This window comes from Pleurodeles waltl, chromosome 1_1 (genome assembly GCF_031143425.1).
Source record: "Pleurodeles waltl isolate 20211129_DDA chromosome 1_1, aPleWal1.hap1.20221129, whole genome shotgun sequence".
Taxonomy (NCBI): Eukaryota; Metazoa; Chordata; class Amphibia; order Caudata; family Salamandridae; genus Pleurodeles; species Pleurodeles waltl.
Window position 1 is genome coordinate 265,004,494 of NC_090436.1, and position 22,013 is coordinate 265,026,506.

The window sequence follows — 22,013 nt, forward strand, 5'->3', positions numbered from 1 at the left end:
GGCAGTAGAAGGTGTTTTGATTGGATCAGTGTTAGACCTGGCACCCTTAGGGTGGTCTTTTCACAGACTTTTTGCCTTTCACCTCCTGTTTTTTGCTGTATCCTTTTGTTGGCCTTAGGAATACAAACACTTTACCACTGCTAACCAGTGTTAAAGAGCATGTGCTTCTCCCCTAAACATGGTAATATTGGTGTATCCACAATTGGCATATTTAATTTACTTGAAAGTACTTTGTAAAGTGGTATTCCATATGCCCAGAGCCGCTAAATTAAATGCTACTAGTGGGCCTTCAGCACAGATTGTGCCACCCACTTCAGTAGCCATTAAACATGTCTCAGGACTGCCATTGAGGAGTCTATGTATGCAGTTGCACTGCCACTTTGACTTGGTTTTTAAAATCTCTTGTCAGCCTTAACTCCCCTTTTCTTACATATACGTCACCTGTAAGGTAGGCCCTAGGTAGCCCATAGGGTAGGGTGCCATGTAAGTCAAAGGCAGGACATACACTTTGAAGGTTTACATGTCTTATGAATGAAAAACTCCCAAGGTTGTTTTCCATTACTCTGAGTCCTGCTCCTCTCATAGGCTAGCATTGGGAATTCTTTAATATAATTTTAGGCTGTAATTCAAGATCAGAAAGGAGTAGCTGCATTACGTTTCATATCATTGGAATGCTAATGGTAAATCCTCCTTACTAGTAAAGTTGAATTCATTATTACTATGTTAGAAATGCCACTTTTACATGACATTTCTCACTGTTCTGTGTACCGGACAACCTGTCTCCAATACACGTCTGATCTGGGCTGTGGGAAAGCTACATTTGTGCATTCCCTCGAGACACTCGCAACACAGGACACTCAACTGCATATGCATTCATCTGCATACTGATGGGTCTTCCTGGACTGGAAGGGTAGAGGGGAGCTCACACCTACACTTCAAGAGGGAAGTGCCTGTCCCTACACAAAGGGATGATTACCCACTACTGACAGTCTGGAGCCAGGGTTGGGTGGAACGGGAAACCTTCGCAATTCAGAAGAATTCTTGAATTCATCCCCCACATTAAAGGCACTGTTTAGCGTAAGTACTGGGGCTCTCACCCTCTGAAATAAGTACACTTCTGGAACTGAATTCAACTCTGCTGGAGTAAAGGCTGTTGTGCTGTAAGGATTGCTGCCTTCCTGTGCTTGACTGTTCGAGGTGAACTGCTGACCTACTTTGCTGAGCTGTCCTGAAGCCTGCTGACTTCTGCCCTGCTAAAAGGAACTAAGGACTATGCCAGAGTGACTCCAAGGGCTTGCCACCTGTTCTTCCCCAAGGTCTCAGGGACATCAAGGACCTCATAAGTGGCTTAACCTAAACTTGCAGCAACGTTCATTGAGTACACGCTCTTTGCTGCGGGACAGCATTCCTGACTGGTTGGCTAGAGTCAGAGTGCGGCCTTCTTCAGAAGATGAGGACCGTTTCTCTTTTGGGATTCTCCTGATGAGTCCGGTGCTTCACTGCAACCTGCACCCGACGAGACCATCCGGTCTCTGTGAACCACTCTGACGCACTGGGTGCACTTTCGCTGATCTCCAAGGGCACTGCTGCTGGAGGTGCCCTGCCCAGTTGTTTAGCAACTGTCAAGTACTCTGTACGCCCGCACCTCACCTGAAATGCCCCAGACTGACTATGCTCTCAGGAGGTATGTGGATCTAACCTGATACTTCATTGTTCCCAGCCCGGGGCCACAATGGTGTAATTCCCTGTTTTAAATTGGACCCGAACGATCCTGACATTGTGACATGGTGCTCCGCACAGCAGGGGATACCCATATCTTACTCATATCTGCAATACCACACCAGTGGGCTATAATTAACTTCTGTGCATCAATTTCCGAAACAGTAATATTTAATGCTTTACCCAAATTACTGGAAAGACTCTAAGCAGAGTACCAGTGAAAGCACTGCTTTTGATATCTTGAAAAGTGAATAACTGTTATTGTACTGATTGGATTTTTGTCATTTTTGGTCTTATTCAATTCAGATAAATATTCTCTATTTTTCCAATCCTGTGTGGGGTCCTTTTTTTGGTGCTCTTGTTGAGTTGGGTGGATGTGTGTGTGTTGCACAAATACTTTACACATTGGGGGTCATTCTGACCCTGGCGGCCGGTGACCGCCAGGGTCACCGACCACGGGAGCACCGCCAACAGGCTGGCGGTGCTCCCTCGAGCATTCTGACCGCGGCGGTTCAGCCGCGGTCAGAAACGGAAAGTCGGCGGTCTCCCGCAGACTTTCCGCTGCTCGGGTGAATCCTCCATGGCTGCGGAGCGCGCTCCGCAGCCATGGGGATTCTGACACCCCCTACCGCCATCCTGTTCCTGGCGGGTCTCCCGCCAGGAACAGGATGGCGGTAGGGGGTGCCGCAGGGCCCCTGGGGGCCCCTGCAGTGCCCATGCCCATGGCATGGGCACTGCAGGGGCCCCCGTAAGAGGGCCCCACTGTGTATTTCAGTGTCTGCAAAGCAGACACTGAAATACGCGACGGGTGCAACTGCACCCGTCGCACCTTCCCACTACGCCGGCTCCATTCGGAGCCGGCGTCCTCGTGGGAAGGTAGATTTGCCCTGGGCTGGCGGGCGGCCTTTTGGCGGCCGCCCGGCAGCCCAGGGCAAATCTCAAAATACCCTCAGCTGTCTTGTGACCGCGGAGCGGTATTTTGACGGGGGAACATTGGCGGGCGGCCTCCGCCGCCCGCCAATGTTAGAATGACCCCCATTGTCTCTTAAGTTAAGACTGCCAGCTCTGCGCCAGGCTACCAGAGGGTGGGCACAGGGTTAATTTAAAGGGTGTATCTGACTTACCATGGCTAGGGTTGTGGTCCCTACCTTGACAGTGTGCATACCTCTACCAGCTAGAGACCTCATTTCTAAAAGTTAGGCACGAGAACTCCTTGACCTTTCCTGCAAAGCTCCATTGGTACACAAAAAGGCTTACGCGATCTTCCTCATGAGGAAGATTCTCTTTGACATTTCTGTACAATTAAGAAAATCTTTATGGAATCAGAATCTTCTAAAGAGATGGGAATGAATTGATACATTCTATAAACCATTAAACAAAATAAACAGAACAGAAATTACAAAAGAGCATCAAAAAGGGCTCCTTCATGCAAAATCACCTTCTGTGTCTATCTTTACATTCAATGTCTTTCTTTACATTCATTTCGCATGCTCAGAGTATAAGGAGGTTTATTATGGATTCAGTGCTTCTGAAATAAATGTTTAAAATCACATGCATAAATATGTCCACTGCCTCAGCTACTACTATTAACTTAGAGCGCATCATTATATACTAACTGATAAAACACGCACCTATTTAAAAAAGGCTTGTGCCCTCTCATTGACTGTCTCCAGTGTAAATGCACTAGTTTCCATGCACAAACCAGTTTAGCAATTCAAAAGCATGATTTCAGAAGACTAAAAACCCTTAAATACAAATAGATAATTCCAGGAAGACCTGGAAATTCACCGTGCTCTTGTACAATCTAAATGGCATTCACACTCACGGTTTCTACTATTAATGCAGTTCAAAGAGGCAGTTGTCGCTGAATATATCATTAAGAGGCATTCAACACTCAGGGAAGAGAATGAGAGGCACAGTTATAATTTATGTACTTGTATAAAGTGGAATGCTGCAGGGTTTCCTCAAACCAGCCACATGAGGCCAAAGATTATATTGCATTTCTCTGGTCAAGCTAGTGGCCATTTTCTGTGCCACTTGCATCTTCAAACAAACTGAGAATATAGATTCAGAAACATGGAAACACAAGTGTTGGCTATTCAATTCTAAAGGTACAATGGGCCACATGTGTGAATATTTAGGTTTTGCGACTCGCAAATTGCGAGCCTTAGCGAGTTGCAATTTGCAACTCGCAAAACCTGATGTACAACAGTGTCAATGACACTGTTTGCGATTCCCTATGGTGTTGCAAATGACCTACCACATAAATATTCATGAGGTTGGTGGCAATTTGTGACCCCATTGGAAATGCGCGTCCTCACAGGGATGGTGCCTGCTAGGGACAGCAGACCACCATGTCTGTGACTGCTTTTAAATAAAGCAGTTTACTTTTTTTTTTATTTTTTTTAAATGCAGCCCATTTTCCTTAAAGGAAAACGGGAAGCATGTCAAAAACGAAAATGAAAAGTTTTCTTTTCATTTTTTCAGAGCAGGCAGTGGGCCCTGGGACCACTGCCTGCTCGGAACAAATATTTTCGCTATCATTCACAAGAGGGAACGGGTCCCACAGGGGACCTCTTCCCGTTTGTGAATGGGTTATTACCAATTTGAAATTGGTGCTAACTGCAAAACAATCCTACATCTCACTGCGACTCACAATTAGGAAGGGAACGCCCCTTCCCAATTGCAACTCACAAACCTATTTTGCGATTTGGTAAATAGATAACCGAATCGCAAAATAGAGTCTGTACATACCAAAATGCTTTTTTCTTGAAGGTACGTACATCTGGCTCAAGATGTGCTGCTAATAGCTTTTTCATGACTGTCTTATCAAACGCCAGAAGAAGCTCAAGCGTATCACTTCAACAGAAGAGAAATGTATTGGATTACCCCAATTTACAGGCCCTTGCCATCTTCAGGACCAGCTGCATTGTATGCAAGGGTATCAGAAATGGCATCCGTGCGCACCTGCAGACAGCATAAACGCCTCGAATGGAAAGAGGCGCACCTAAGGCAGATAAGAAACTAAAAACTGCAAAAAAGAAAACCTCAAAGACCGAGCCTCCACATTTATGCTATTAGGGATTGAAACAGCATTCCTATCAACTTTAGACTTTCCTGCGCTCTCCTGCAAATTAAAAAGTATTTGAAGACCCTGATATTCAAAGAATACAACCTCAATAAGTCATACACATTTTGAGCTAGGTGTGTGCTATACAAATATCGTTGCGCACATTTTTTAAAAATATATATTGAAAAGCTTTAAGGGTCCCATCATGACCTTAAGTCATTTTCCCTCATATTTACTTGAATAAAAACAGACACAGTTCTCAGGGAAGAAACCGAAGTCTATTTGTATACTCTTTTTGTGGGAACCCTTCAATAAAACTAAATAGACAAATTCAAATACGAATTTGGAATCATGAAATTTGTAACCAAAATTACCTACCATGGTATATCTCGATGCCACACAAGACGCTACATGTTATCATCAAAGTAGAATAGGGCAAAATACATTTGAAAACGGAATTCACGGGAAGAAAGAATATTGAGTGAATGGAAAGAAGGCTGGCAAAAAATACAAAGACAGATTCATAGCAAAAATGGACAGACGGTAAGAGCTAAAGATTGAATGAGAGAGTTAGTGAGTGACGGTGCATGAATTTACATCATATTATTCTCCATTCCATAGCATCTTAATGAGTTCTATATTTGTTATTTATAGATTATTTGGTACAGTACGGGGCTCAATGGCACTTCAATTTCCTCCTTTTGAAAAAGCGGTATATTTCAGGCAGTATAATCTTCAAGGCTAGCCAGTCATCATGACTCAACAGCGGAAGGTTTTTGATTTCCTAGCTGCGGTGGAGTTACAATCTCTGCATTTGAGAGCCTTATGAGACATGATCCTAACCGTCAGCAGAAGAATATGTCCGTGATATAAAAATAACTTGCTGATCACGCAGAAACCTCCTAATTCATAGCACTTGTCTTACCTCTCTCAGTGGGTCATTCAGCTCGTTGAGAATGTTGTCCTCGTCGAAGATCTTGCCTTGGTATCGGTGCTCGTAGTAGTCGTGGATCTTCTGCCGCATGTCTGAAGGTAACTTATGGAATGACATGTACTGTTCGACTTGCTTATACTGAAAAGGGAGGAACGTGTTAGAAGCCCATTAACAAAGGCAAGACTGTGATGTAGCCTAATGAACAGTCAAATAACTACTTAGAACATGGTGTAACTTCTACAAAGCAGGGAGATAACAAGCATACATATTTAGTGAGTATGCTTAATTTAAAGCATTTGATTTCGTTATCATATATAAGCAGTATCACTATACATGTCTTCGTTGCAATGACATGTAGTGTGAAACCCAATAGTGCACATCGTCACATAGGAAAATAGGGTAGATTGGACCACAGTTCTCCCACCAAATAGGAAAAAGCAAATTTCCTATAATATACCCTCAGATTTGCTGACGATAAACAAGTAAAATACTTAACATATCACTTGTTTGAAATGCTCTATAGCACTTAGTGGTTCATTTTGACAGTGTTGTCAGAAGCTCTTAATAGCAACATTGGACCATAGTACACAGTTAACTCTTATAGACCGACATCTGTACATATGAAAAATCACTGAAGTTTCCCAGCTATGGTCAGTTAAGCTCTTGAAATGCAGTTATGGTTACCAAATCCCATAAAAACATTTATGATTAGTTTTACCAACTACAGCTTGTACACCTGCCAAGCAACCCATAACTCATTGACAAAATGCACTGGTTCTCTGACCTTTGATGTACCAGATGATGTCACAAATCAAATAAGTGATCTCACTAGTAGCGCAACATTATGAATGAGACCACTATAAGCAAACTATGATCTCACTGTAAATGTTTTGTAATTTTTAGTTGTGTTGTGGAGTTTAAAATATTATGAGATTATAAACAGTAATAGTATTAGTAGTAACACATTTCATAATGTCAAATTTCACTGAAAGGTGGTACCATCTTGAAATGGATCCGTGTTATTAGTGCTGTATTTTAACCTTGCAGTTCTTCCATAACCATTGTGGTGACACACTGACAAAGCCAGTGAGTCGGACTTGTATTACACTTTCTATAAAGCACGTGAGAGGTGAATTTATTTATATAGTTCAGGACCTTCTGGTGCACAGACTGTTAGTGGTGCATCCAGTACACCATTTAGGGCATTGCCTGATCTTAGGGACCTTTATTAAGTGTGCACCTGCTTGTGGTTGTGTAACTTTATGAAGTGTGTCATCATAGGCATAAGCCTGTGATTGTTATATATACTGCCTGGATAGTGATTTTTAAAATAGTGTTTGCTGCATTGCTGTGTGGTGAGTCTCTAGCTCACAGCTATCCCCTGAGAAAGCTTGGCTGGTCTGCCTCAGTAGCCTGAAAGTCAAGTGCTAAAAATGAAGACGGACCCAGGGCACAAGTGGTGAAAAAACCTAATTGTTGCAGTGGTCTCCCATTACCCCCCGTCTGCCCAGGACTCTCACCCAATATGGGTGTCTGACACTCACTCACTCTCTTTTTCTCTCTCTCTCGATATAGAGGATAGAAGAAAAACATGGTTGCCCTGGACCCCAGCTGTAATAATTGCTTTATATTTTTGTTACATAGTTAGTGATAATAGCTGTGTAATTAGTACCACTGTGTTCAGTGCAACCATATTTTCACCAATTTGTGTGTTTCTGTGTGAGAAGTGTAAGTAAACAGGTCTGGGTGTGCATTTGTCTACATGTGTGTGTATTTGTGAGTATGGGTACTAGGACAAAATAAGGGTGAGTAGTCAGCTTAGTTGACACCCTAGCATATTTTGCCGTTAGAAAATCATGGCTATTTAGTTGCCCTGGCACTCCCTGGATCAAATGCACACTCATTGCCCGAAAAATTGCTAGCCATTATGGATGCTCCTGCAAGATAATCAAATGAAGGGTCTAAGGCCCATATTTATACTTTTTTAGTGCCGCATTTATGTCATTTTTTGACGCAAAAGCAGCACAAACTTACAAAATACAATTGTATTTTGTAAGTTTGCACCGATTTTGCGTCAGAAAAACGACGCAAATGCAGCACTAAAAAAGTATACATATGAGCCTAAATGTCATGAGAAAGTTTCACAAAATCGCTAGGGGCAGCTCACTCAACTAGAGAAGACTCACTACTAAAGAAAATAGGAGAAAATTACCATAGGCACCCTTCCAGCAAGTAGAATGCAGAAATCAAAATCCTTTAGAATACTACAGAGACTTCAACAACATGGCCCAACGGCAATGTTCAAAAGGAGTTGAGGCAATTGAAAGCAGCGAGGGAAAAGCTAGCCTGGCAATTAAAAAGAAAGTCAGAGGAGGTGTTATGGGATAAACTTCTTTATGACATAAGGAGCCATAATAACACACAATTCTGTTGCATGATCAATATGCTACAAAGACCTCACAATACATGGCGCAAGCTTCCACGTGATGGAACAGGCTTGCGCTTGCTTCCTCTGGGATCATTTTAATAGCAACTACAATAAAAAAGCATATACTGAAGCCAATTTAGGTTCATTAGAAGAAGAGGGAGCTCCTGACACATCTAAATTTGAGGTAACATGTACATTTATAATCTCGGTCAAACAAATCTCTAGGAGGATTTCCAAAGGAAGAAGCGAGGGGGCGCTAGGTCCAAACGGGATTCCCCCAGACCTCTTTAAAATAGACAGACTACTGGGAGGAATTACTGAAAGCAGTCTTTGAGCACATTTTATAAACCAAGATAATCCCATCCTCTTGAGGGGCTCAAATATATCTCCTATCTATAAAAAGAGCAATAAAAAACAAGGGAGAAAATAACAGAATGGTAGCTCTGATAGACAATGTGGCCAAATATCACACTGGTCTCATTTTAGAGGTACTGTAATATTGGGCATGGGAAATGAGAAGTAATCCCGGTCAATCAAACTGGCTTCAGTAAGCGCATGGGAACTACTAAGAACATTTGAACTCTTTTGACTGATGCCACAATAGCAGCTAAATTGCCACTGTATCTATGTTTTGTGAATTACAGGTCAGCTTTTCACTGCATTGACAGAGGCAAACTGTGGGACAAGCTTTCCAAAGGGGGGGATCCCAGTCCCATTCCTAAACCAACTAATTCTCCTGTACACCGATACCTGGGTACAAGTGAAGATGGGAACAGGAGACTATCTGTGAAGAAGGATCCCAACCACAAAGGGGCCGTAGAAGCGCAGTGTTCTAGTCCCAACCCTGTTTAATCTTTTTATGTCAGATTTGTCATCCAGGGTGAACAAATGCAATTTTCATGCCCTAAAGATGGGTGGCCTCGGTCTGTCCAATCTGCTATACGCTGTCAATTTAGGGGCATACTTAAAGGAAAGTGGTGCATCATAAATGATGTGCCACTTTTCTTGCACCCCCCTGGCATCTAACAACACCATGGTTGCGCTGTAATTACAATACGGTGCACCATGGAAGTTGTTAGCACAATAGCATTAAAAATGTTTATGCTGTTGTGGCGCTGTGCTGCACTAACGTAAAAAATGTTGACTCTAGTGCAGCAAAGCACAGGGAGGCCCATTAAATACAATGGGTGCATCATTTTAACACCTGCGGAGAGCAGGAACTAAAAATGCTGGAAAAAATAGAGCAGTGAAATGTTGTAAATTTCTCAGCACCATTATCTGGGACTCCCTGTGGGGGAACGCCCCCCTTGCATACATTATGTCTGACGCAGGCATAGCGTGACGCAAGGGGTTACAAAGTGGTGCAATGCATGCATTGCTCCACTTTGTAAGTATGGAGTGGGGAAATTGCCTCCTTAACATCACATTAGCGTAAAAGAAAATGATGCTAGTGTGGCCCAAGAAGGCACAAGGGGCTTGTAAATATGCCCCTTAGTACTTATCAGCTGGACTCAGGTTGGCCTTCAGCACTTATTTGACATAGCACAAAGGGGCATATTTACAAGCCCTTTGTGCCACACAGGCATTAAATGGTGAACCCATCTTATTCAATGGACCTCTCCTACTGCTTTGCTGCACTAGCGTCAAATGTTTGACGCTAGTGCAGCAAAGCGCCACAATAGTGTAAAAAACATTGACCCTCTTGTGCTAACAACCGTCATGGTGCACCGTATTATAAATATGGTGCAGTCATGGTGTTGTTAGGGAGCTGGTAGGGGGGAGCAAAAAAGTGGTGCATCATCTATGATGCACCGCTTTCTTGTAAATATGCCACATAGATTTTCAGCTGAAAATGATTTGAGCATAATTTTGGACAAGATCAAAGTTATGCACCTGAACCAAAGAAAGATGAAAGGAGCTCGATCCTGGAATCTGGCACAACAAAAGCCTGAAACCATCCATGAATACAAATACCTAGGTATCCTAATAGACAGCAAAGGCTCATTCACTGCCCAAGAGGGAAGTGCTGAAAAGGAAAGGTATAGCAACAGAAGTAGCATTTAAAAAGTTAAAGAATAAAGTCAGTGGCCCATGTCTCTCTTCATTGGTCCAAGTGAGTCAGGCAACATGAATCACCTACCTATGGGAGTGAGTCAATGAGAGGAAGAGATGTGACCATTTTAGATTACATAGTTACAGGTGAACTACAAATGATTTTCAGCCTACTTAGAAACATGCCAACAGCCCAAATAAGACTGGAATTTGGTATGCAGAAGCAAGGGCTGGCCCATAGAGGCACCTATATTAAATGCTGGTATAAGATCAAGAGAGCAAAGCCAGGGACCCTGAATGCTCACCCATGGTCCGAGCTAGTAACTAAGGAAAAAGTGCACATGGGCCTACCTGCAATGCTCAATGGATCAATTAGGTCTGTGGAGTCTTTGAGAGGTGTCAGAGACATACAACAGCTTTAAGCAGCTAGTTAACAAAACCATCAAATGAGTTTCCCTGGTAGAGGATAAAGAATCATTGTCGAGGAGGGCGCACAGATAGTTCACCGTGCACAGACATAGCAAGGCTGCATTTCAACATTATTTATCTGTTGGTTTCACTAAAACCACCAAAGAGAAATATCTAAGGCATCACCTTGGCGTCCTCCCCCTCCTTGGCTCATATAGCACCATGAAAGGACCCTTTGGCAACACTCTGCGGTCGCTTCTGTGGAGAATAGAATGAAGATATTATCCATCTGCTATGCCTATGCAAAGAGTTATTGTGTGAATGCATGGCACTGCTGCAACCTCTCTTCAATCAAAAACCTATCTGCATATTCAGACAAGAGGTAAAAACGTGCTTCACAGGTGAAGATATAATGCTAAACTGCCACCTGGTAAGATTCCTAACCTTAGCTGAAAACAAATTAAACATCAAGGTCCCATCCGAAAGTTATAACAGGCAACGAGAGGTGGTCGGGAAGTTAGCTCAAGAAAGACTGCAACTACCTAATGGCACCAGAGCACTTTTTTTTTTTTCCTTAGTGCTTGAATTTTAACTTCTAGATACTGTTGCTTGGCAGGTAATCTCCTCTGTACTTTACTTTGAGGGTGACTGCTACAATTAAGTCAGTAGACATACAAGCGGTTAACTACTTAACGTTAGCTTTATTGCCTGTATTAACCTCATGGGTGTGGGATTCGGATATATATGCATATTCGCCATCAGTTCTCTTGCAGTTGCAGCTTGCGTCTTCAAAGCAATGCACATACTTCAGCTGACACGTTTCCACTGTAGCTTTTAGGCAGCAATATAAATGTCAATTAACTCTTGTGATTATGGTTCTGCTACAAAATAATCTGACTTTTGTCTAGTTGCAGTTTTGATGCCATAATGTAGCGCAGAAGGTTTATTTGCCTCCTGCAAAGATCAAATTTGTATTTTATGTAAATAGCAGAGTGGATTAGTAAAGCCAGTCATTACCTGCGCCATAATACAAATTACATGTATGTGCAAGAGGGGCTATGGAGAGATGAAGGGCACTTTTGCTGGGTGGTAGTGAAGGAATCTGAGGAGGAGGAGATGGGAGTGGGAGCACCAATAATGATTGTTGGACTGGGCACCAGAGGCGCTAAAGACTGTGACGATTGGTATGTGACAAGGTGAAGTAATAGTGTGTCTTTTTAGTTTTTTTGAGTGTCTTGACAGAACGTGCTGATTGAGAGAAGAAGCAAAGGTAAGGTGACTGACTTTTACTGTTGCATGCATCTCACACACACCCACCAGCAATTTTGTGACTGCCTACGTACGCTAGTGTTTTGAGCGAGAGTTTAGCCAGTAGCAGAGATGGCGTCTCATTGAATGACTGCTGCTCAAGCCCTAACTCAGGTTACAGAGGACAGCTCTGACGTAGGATCAGAGACTGAGACAGCAACTGAGGGATAGGAAAATGGCGCAGACTCAGGGAGTGATTTTTCTGACAACTCCTCTTCCAGTGATTCTGAGGGAGGTAATGAGGACAGTCCTGCTGTCCCTTCGCAAGCACAATCTGTGCAATGGGACAATAGCCGGTTAACCCAACCCAGAGAGCAGATGCATGTGGCGGCAAGCACAGAGAGAGTGCTCTCTTGGGAGCTCCCCAATTTAGTTCAGCCCCAAATCGTATTGTGGAGACATCAAAATGATCACAAAACAACCTGGTTTTGTAAGGCAGGCAACATTGCCTGTACCTACTGCCTGCATCAGGAATAGATCACCCCAGGGTCAACAGTTGCCCTCACGTAATGACTAACATTGACCGGTGTGTGTTCCATTCTTGACTCAGCACTAGGCCCACCCATACAAGTGAGGTACCATTTTTATCGGGAGACTTGTGGGAATGCTAAGTGGAAGGAAATTTGTGGCTCCTCTCAGGCTCCCGAACTTTCTATCACCGAAATGTGAGGAAAAAGTGTTTTTTTGTCAAATTTTAAGGTTTACACAGGATTCTGGGTAACAGAACCTGGTGACAGCGTCACAAGTTACCCCATCCTGGATTCCCCTAGGTGTCTAGTTTTAAAAAATGCACAGGTTTGGTAGGTTTCCCTATGTGCCGGCTGAGCTAGAGGCCAAAATCCACAAGGTGTAAAAAATCTGTCTATTTGAGAAATGCCCTGTAATTCACATGCTATTATGAGGACCCTGGAGTTCAGAGATGTTTAAATAACCACTGCCTCTCAACACCTTATCTTGTGCCCATTTTGGAAATACAAAGGTTTCCTTGATACCTATTTTTCACTCTTTATATTTCACCGAATGAATGACTGTATACCTGGTATACAATGAAAACCCATTCCAAGGTGCAGCTCATTTATTGGCCGGGGGTACCAAGGGTATCTAGGGTTCTTGATGAACCTACAAGCCCTATATATCCCACAACCAGAAGAGTCCAGCAGAGGTAACGGTATATTGCTTTAAAAAATCAGCTATAACTGTAAAAAGTTATAGAAGAAAACGTGGCCGAAAATGGCTCTTTTTTCACCTCAATTTCAATATATTTTTATTTTATCTGTTACTTTCTGCAGGAAAACCTTGAAGGATCTACACCCATTTCTGTCACTAACTGGAAGGAGGCTGAGAGCACAAGAAATAGTAAAAATGGGGTATGTACCTGTAAAATGCTAAAATTGTGTAGAAAAATTTGGTTTTCTGGTTTAAGTCTTTCTGTTCTTGAAAGCTGGGAAGAGGGTGATTTTAGCACCGCAAAACCTTTGTTGATGCCATTTTCAGAGGAAAAAAAACACATGCTTTCTTCTGCAGCCATTTTTCAGAAAAAAACGAAATTTTAGCTGTATTTTGGCAAACACTGGGTACCTTTAGCATCCTTAGAATGTTCGAAAAAAAGGACGCAAATTTGGCATGTATAGCATATGTGGACAAAAAGTTACAAAGGCCTAAGCACGAACTACACCAAATAGCCAAAAAGGAGGCTCAGCAGCTAAGGTGATCTCGTATTTTAAACACTGTTGCCTATTTAGCACATCATTCCTATTTTTTTGTCACGAGGACCGCCATGAGTTTCTTGACAAATGCTGCTGGCTTATTTATGTTGAATTGGGATCAGAGCATTCCATACTTTACACCCACCCAGCAACATATTTATTGACTGGCACTCCTAACTTTGCTAGAAACCTGCTGACAACTGTTTAAAATTGTAGTTCCCGAAGGTCGGTTGTGTTGTTCACTAAGTTTGTATTCTATTATGCTGCGTTAGACGACATAATGCATTTTTAACAGTGGCACGCAAGAAGAGTAGAAATCATGAATCAAATACTGTTTGCCACCAATAACTTGTTTTATTGTTAGTTTATTGGTTGAGTGAACCTTCCATTGTTGTCTTCATCACACGTCATTATTGTTGTGATGTAACTCATAAGGAATGTATATTTTAAGTATTGCCCCCTATGTTGCACATTGGACTATTATGTCCTTCATCTCCTATATTGTAAATACTATTGCAATGGTTTTAATTAATTATGCAAATAAAGAAATTACTTACTTGGTTATTCACTTGTACATAAACATTTCATTGTCTATATTCATTAAATTATTTCTGATATTATCACTACTTCGGTAACCCACATGTCGGATTAGTGTTATCTTTCTCCTTTTTAATCTTTTATGTATCCTGTGAATTGAGCAGTCATGTTGTTGTTTCTAGCTCTGCCGTTTGTGGCCTGTGATTGTGAGATTTGTAGCGCGTCCCTTCCAAGTAGATTGTAGTTCATAAGCACATGACTAATAATTTACATGCAACAGAAAAGGAAAGCAAAATGTGCTGCAATTTAAAGAAAGCTGCTATATACATTTTTTATTAATTATACAGGATATGTGAAATTGCAGATTTGATGAGCTACCTGTGATTCCTTTAGCCCTAAAAGCGTTTTTTGTTCAGCTGTGCTGAAAAACGTCATTGTTTTGTTACAAGACTTGATGTCAAGCCATGAAATTATTACAATAGTCCTTAAGTTTCCCTTCAGAAACTGTTTATTTTTAGACAATGTAATACTGCAAAATGCAACTATTCTAAGTTGAAGAATGTCCCTGATAACATGATCATGGACCCTCTAGAAAGAGTAACGTTTTGGTCCAGAGTTTCACACATATAGTAAGATTATGGTTTCTGTGTAGGGGTCTGTCCATGAAAGTCCACAGTGATAATATTTATAAAGGGATCAGATTATTCCTATAAATGAGGATTCGATGTTATGTCATTCTGAAATATTTTGACAAACTGATTGCTATCCCCTACTTAGCACAGAGAATCCTCCTTGCAGTCTATGTGGGAGACAGGCTACATTCTTGATATAAACTGTGCCTCAGGGATAAAAGAAACCACAATCACCAAACAATAAACACAAATACACGCTGGAACAACACTACTGCCAAATAGAGGGAGGATTTTAGATGGCAAAAGTAGCTGCACTGTAGCTGTACCTCAAAGGTTAGATGTCTAACACCAGTACTGTACGTTCATCTCCTATGATGATAATGCATGTATGTGATAGCCAACTTAGATTGTTTAAGCAATGCTGTAATGGTTGGAGTTACTTAATACAATGAAAAAGTGCAAGCTAGCTTTTTCCATTTTGGGTTTCCTTTGGGCCATCTTTGGTTTATTGCCCTGAAGATAAAAAGTATTTTGCAGAAAAGTCTCCGGAGTAACAATACAACAAAACAAAAACACAGCTAGGAAAATAAAGATTCAAATCCAGATCATATACAATAGAATAAAAAGAGTTGAGATAGATAATAAGGAAACACAACTGTTGTCACAGGGACAAAGGAAATTTTGTGAAAGAAAGGTAAATGAAAAAAAGATGAACATCTGGAAACAATTGGAAAAGTCCTACTGTGAGACTTCAGTAGGATCAAAGGATCAAATGGGGCTTACTTTAAAAGGCACACTGTCTATCTGAAATTAGGAGTGAAGAAGAATTGTGAGATGGAATGTCCAAAATTGGCGCTTGTCCTTTATTTCAGAGTTAAATCGTTTCACATAGGCATAGATCATGCAATCCCACAATGGGAGTCATTAATTGTCATTAAAGGTCAATGCTTTCCCATCAGAGGAAGAAATGCATTGATGCTTGTAGTTCAATATAAACGATTTCATACAAATCTTCAGAAATGGTTCCTGTAAAACCAGGTGAGCAAGACACATCCTAAGTGAGGTTGTCACAGCTACCAAATGTGTTCAAATATCCTACCAATCATCCATCAAGAGAAGCAACACGATCTATTTGGACTGCATGAATCACTTCTCAGGTCCTTGAAGCAGTTGGGCACAACCAAGCCCAGAAGGCAGGCCAATTAGAAGATCTCTGCAGATTTGGGGCTTTAATGGACCCAAGAGATAGATGAAAGGCTTTTTTTTGGGTTCAAAGTTCAATCCAGGAATACATTCAGGCAGAGGTCAGGGCAGCTATCATTGTGCTTCACGTGTACTGGTATCTTACTTCATCCTTAAGCTTGAACTGATGGTGAGTGAGTTTAGGATGCCTCTCCAGTATTGTCAAAAAGTCCCTTAAACAAGGGTCAATAACACCTCCTTTGACAGGCACACAACTGTTATTCCCTTCTGAAGTAAGAATGGCTATTGTTGCTGCATGACTATCTCTTATAGTAATAATGTATTAAGCTGTTTTCTGAAAGGGTCATAGGTAATTATATTTATTCTTTTGGGTTTAACTTTAGATAAGGAAATATCCATTGATGTTTAAAAATGTTATTGTCTTCGCAGTTTAAAGGTGTAGTTCCCACCTTATGTCATATATTGCAGGCTATTTGCTGACTAACCTGGGCCTGCAGTGCAGAGGGGACAATTTCACCACTGCAATGAAAAAGTCACTGTTCACTGTAATTACAAGAAAAACTCCTAGGCCTGTATTCACTTGTTACAGGACAATGGGTTGGATGTAAGAACATTAGTAATAGTGACTACCAGATAGTGACTTTTTATGAATTGCTATTTGGCAATTACTATTACTAATGTACTAAAGTGAAATCTGGCACTGATTTGAAACTAACATCTCCTAGTGTGGCGCAAATAGACCTACCTGATGAATATAATGTGGTATTTATGTTGTATTTTCCAATTTGTGAGCCTCAATGATTCACTGCCATCACAGGGATGGTGGCATGCTGGGGTCAGCAGACCATCACATCTATGATTGCTTTTAAATAAAACAGGATGCAGTGGGACCACTAACTGCTCTTAAAAATATTTTTTCAAATATTCTCAAAGGGGAAGGTATGCTAAGTAGACCCCCTCCCATTTGTGTATGGGTTACCAACAACACTTAATTGAAGGTAAGGTGTGAATGTTTTGCAACCTCATTTGGGTCACAAAAACATTATTGCATGCTATTCAAACGCCCTATTTGGAAGGGACACCCTAAACAAGTTCCTTCCAAAAGCAATTTTGTTTTTATTCATCAGTCCAAACTGTGATTCGGTAACAAGTTACTAAATAGCAATATAGAGTTTGTACATTATAAAAAGCATTTTTACTGATCCAAACAGCCCGAATCTGCGACTCAGGCCATTTAGGACAGCAAAAATGCTTTGTACATCTAGTCCTAAGCCTGTTCTAAATATATCAACTAGGTTTGAAGACAGCAATACAATTTGGTTACAGCTTTGAAGCTGGAGAGCAATTAAAAAGGAAAATGTTAAAGGGTCTTCATACGGATTTCCTTCTGGCATCTTCCAGAAGAGCACAATCATGTTAGGCCCTGTTGAGATTTAAATGATGTCAGCATAATATGTGTAATTTGGTGAGGGGTATTGCATCAAGCTTGTTACATCAAATTCCCAAAACTGTGCCATTATGCCACATTGTGTAATAAGCCATATTTTGTGGTAAAAGTATACTGTTGGCATGTTGGCACAACCATAATGAGAGTGGTTGCTGTTCACTGCAGTTTGTTTTTTTGTGTGTTATTTTTGATAGCACTCAATATGTTCTTGTGTCAAAAATTGACGGGACAGCATCTGTGGCGCAAGGCGGCCTATGTTAGTCCTAAGCAGCACGCAGTGTGTTTGCAAAAAGAGAGAGCAAAATTGCTCTATCCCTTTGTAATAATGAAGCATTTCTGCTTTCTCCTTTTCACACCCCACAGTGCAGCAAGTTCCTTTGCGTGCAATAATGTGCCCAGAGATACCATGCCAAGAGATATTATCTTCTTGAACTAGTTTCCTGCTGGGATTTCACCTTAAAGAACAAAACTTACTTATATTTTTAAAGTATACCCATCAAAAAAAAATCTTTACAATACCTTCAAGGTGACTGGGACATGTACAGAATGAACAAATCTATACATAGTAAGCATGTGAATGCACACGGGACTTTTAATAAATTACTTCTGGCAAGACAAATGACAGCAGCCTCCTGCAGGTAGAGCTGAAAAAAAGTCATGAAAGCTAAGCATTTTTCTACACCTGGGAAGTTTGCAATGATATTCGAAATTGTACAATGATGAGATTAAAATGTTCAGGATATTTCTCAAGAATAGGAGCAATAACAAGACAAGGTAAACTATTTGACCTTGTCTAGAACAAGGAACGTTATTATGGCAGTACAACCTGCAGACATGGCAACTGCACTGGGAAGATAAGGCTTATCTGTAAATAATTTCCTTTGCTCGAATGATCTCATACTGACCTAATGGCAGAATTATGCTGTATAAGTGAAAGGGCGAATTCATTGACGTTTCTCTGTCAATGAGAGCGACATGTTTGTAACGTTGCAAAAAATACGAGTAAGAATGAAAAATATGCAATAAATCAAAAGAATCAGAAGAGAGCAAAGAAGACTTTAAGTAAATGATTCAACTTCAAATGTTTGTTGAACAAGCGTTCAACAAACGAAAGTTATTAATGAAAATCTACCTTTAAATGACCTTAAACTGAAAGCTGCTCTCTATAGTGTTTCATGTATGCATCTCAGCAGTGGCATTTCCTCGGACAGTTTATTTGCAGTGCATTCACTAATGTGTGCTAGAATATACTCCTTTAAGGCATTTGTAGGATATGCTTCAGGAGGGTGAGAACTCTTCTCAAGCAAAAACCACAATCCCTATCAGGGTGAACAAAAAAGTCTCTAAATTGGCCTGTGATCAACCCTCTGGTTGCTTGGGACAAAAGCAGTCAGGTTTAACTTGGAGACAATGTGAAAATAATTTTTGCAGCACACACAGAGCAAAAAAGTGAAAACACCACACAAGACAAATCCCACACCAATTTAGAGAAAATAGTATAAAACTTTATAAATAAAATGGGACTACAAAGCCAAAAATCCAATCAGTAGAACCAGAGATGTGCAGTTTCAAAGAGTAAGGTAAGTATTGCACCCAAAAGCAGAAAGCACCACTTCCAGTTAACTGGCGATAATACACTGGGAGAAAGTCACCAGATAGAATGTGGGACATTTACAGGGACCAGGTTAGTGCTGTTAAAAAAGTTATGTTTTCAAAGTCTGGCGCGAAGAGTCAAGTTCACAGTGGATGAGATAGCCAGAAGCAGGTAGAGCATTGCGGTTGGTAGTCGCTATAACGCGAAGAGCAGGCTGGGCATCACAGACTATTTTAGTTAGAGCTTTGCATTTGTGGTCACTGTGGGCTGTTGATGCTGTAGTGCAAAGTGCAGATCTTGCATCAGCAGTCGTCGTGGGCAACAGGATCTTGCTGCGCACAAGCTCATTTGCAGTCCCAAAATGTCCAAAACCTCAGGATTCCCCTTTTTCCTTCACAGAAGGGGTTCAATTGATGGCATCCAAGGGTCCAGGGCCTGCTGAGGCACATCCTGGGTGATCAAGAACACACTCCAACAGAGGCTAGAAGGGCCCAGGCAAGTTCAGTTGCAGGTTCAGGTCCAGCAGGTCCAATGCATCAGGTCAGCAGGACAGCTGCAAGGAGGTGTCTGGAGTTTGTTGGAGATCAACCCCCTCACCCATGGAGTCACTACACCTCAGACAAAGGGAGCATGCCCAGTTTTCCTTTTCAGAGAGCAGGCAGGCATCAAGCAGCAGGGTAGTGCTCTGGCAGCAGGACAGTCCTTCTGTAGTATCTACAGGTCGAGAAGTGTACTGAAGAGTTGGATCAAGGTGCCAGCTTTGAAGTGGGAAGTGCTAGAATTTTCTTCTCTCCCCTGCCCAAGCTCCAAGGGGTCTGCAGTGATGAATGGCTGGTATGAAGTGCTTTGTGAGTCTGCAGAGGGCAGCCCCTTTAAAATGTAACTGTGGCAGGGAACAGACACCTCCCCTCCCATCCCGGCAGGATGGGTGTAAGACTTAGCATCCTTGGTGAGGTTTCCCCTAACTTTTTGCCTCTGCTTCCCAGGTTGTTGATACTCTGAGCACTTTATCAGTGCTGACCAGTGGTAAAGTGCAAGTGCTCCGATGTAAAATGTATGTGAATTTGGCTTATCCATGATTGTTATATTTGATTTACTAGTACGTCACTAGTAAAGTGCACTAGAGGTGCCCAGGGCCTGTAAATCAAATTCTACTAATGGGCCAGCAGCACTGGTTGTGCAACCCACCTTAGTAGTCCTGTAAACATGTCTCAGACCTGCTACTGTAGTGTCTGTGTGTGCAGTTTTAACCTGCCAATTCGACTTGGCAAGTGTACTCACTTGCCAGGCCTAAACCTTCCCTTTTCATGCATATAAGGCACCCCTAAGGGAGGCCCTAGGTAGCCCCAGGGGCAGGGTACAGTGTGTGTTAAAGGTGGAATGTGTATTACATGTCCTAACAGTGAAATACTGAAAAATTCAGTCCTCACTGTTGCAAGACCTATCTCTGCATAGGTTAACATGGGGGGTGCATTTAAATAACTTTAAAGTGCAGATTGCATTTGAGAGCAGATAGAAATATGTTTGGGATCTCTGAACTCACAATTTTAAAATACATCTTTTAGTGAGGTTGGCTTTTAGATTGTTAGTTTGAAAAACACCACTTTGAGAAAGTAGGCATTTTCTTGCTTAAACTATTCTGTGACTCTGCCTGTTTGTGGATCCCCTGTTGGGTCAGTTTGAAAGTTGGGATGTTTGTAAATCCCCTCCAGACAGTGAGATAAAGGGAGCTGGGGTGTAGCCTGCACATCCTTATGAGCCACCTGTGATAGAGTGGAGGGTGGAGTGGTCACTTATACCTGAATGGGCGGTGCCTGCCCTCTGACAATGCAGTCTCCAACCCCCTGGCCTGGGCAAGGCAGGATCTTGTGAACAACAGAGACTTTCCTATGAAGTAGGCTTACTTCAAAGGCAGAAAGGGGTATAAGTATTGGACCCAAACCCCTGAAAATTAGATCACTTCTGGAACCAAGCGGAACCTCTGCCAAGGAGAAGAGCTAAAGAGCTGAGGAGGAGTGCTGCCCCTGCCTGTGACTGTGCTTTGTTGGGCTATCCTCCAGTTGCTGCTTCTGCCTATGAAAGCGGACAAAGACTGGAGTTTGTGGTATATTCCTGCTTGTGAAGAATCTCCAAGGGCTTGAGTTGAGCTTGCCTCCTGTTTTGAAGTCTCAGGGCCATCAAAGACTTCCTCTGCTAACATCTGGGCTCTCTACTGAGACTCCTGCCTTGCCAAGTGGTGTCCTATCCAGTCCCTGGGTCCTTGAAAGGTGAAGTTGACAGACAAGAGCTGAAAATCCACACACAGAACGCCATGTGGGAAATTTACGAGGCACCATCTGTAACGTGGCTGATAAACGATGAGCTGCGGGCTTCATGGCTAAAATCAACACTCCATCTGCATCGAGACTGGGAGATCAACGCATCTCGGCTGGAGAAACAATGCACAACACCCGCTTGCAGGTGCTGATCATGATGCAAACCCCATGCAGCGTGGTTTTCTAAAACCGTGCAAGAGGAATTTCCATGCACCGTCCCTGGGAATCAAAGTCAACCCGACTCTGCGCGGATCCGAGGTGCCCTGTCCAGAAATCGATGCATCGCTCTCTTGGAGGGAGAAAAATGACGCACCGCCAACCCAACCACAGAAGAAATGACACACGGCCTCCCTTGCGAGGAGGGAATTGACACATCGCTTCCTTTTCCAATGCACGCCTGCCCGTGCGGCTTTATTTTTTACACCAACCAGGTACTTCATGCAAAATCATCATTTCCATTGTTCCATTGTTTTCTATGGAGTAAGACTTTTATTCTTTTGAAAATTCATGTTTTAACTTGGGTTTGTTGGATTTTTGTCATTTTGGTCTTGTTTGATTTAGATAAATATTACTTATTTTTCTAAACTGGTAGGGTGTCCTTTTTGTAGTGTTTTCACTGTAATACTGTATTACTGTGTGTGTGGGTACAAATACTTCACA

The 22,013-nt window shown here is 42.0% G+C and overlaps 1 protein-coding gene across 1 annotated transcript in view; it reads right to left on the reverse strand.

Moving 5' to 3' along the window:
• HCN1 (hyperpolarization activated cyclic nucleotide gated potassium channel 1) overlaps positions 1 to 22,013 on the reverse strand; it is a 982,006-nt gene that overhangs the window by 248,038 nt on the left and 711,955 nt on the right. Inside the window, exon 5 of the mRNA XM_069221581.1 lies at positions 5,715 to 5,861. Coding sequence (XP_069077682.1) covers positions 5,715 to 5,861 — 147 coding nt within the window. The remainder of the gene's footprint in view (positions 1 to 5,714; positions 5,862 to 22,013) is intronic.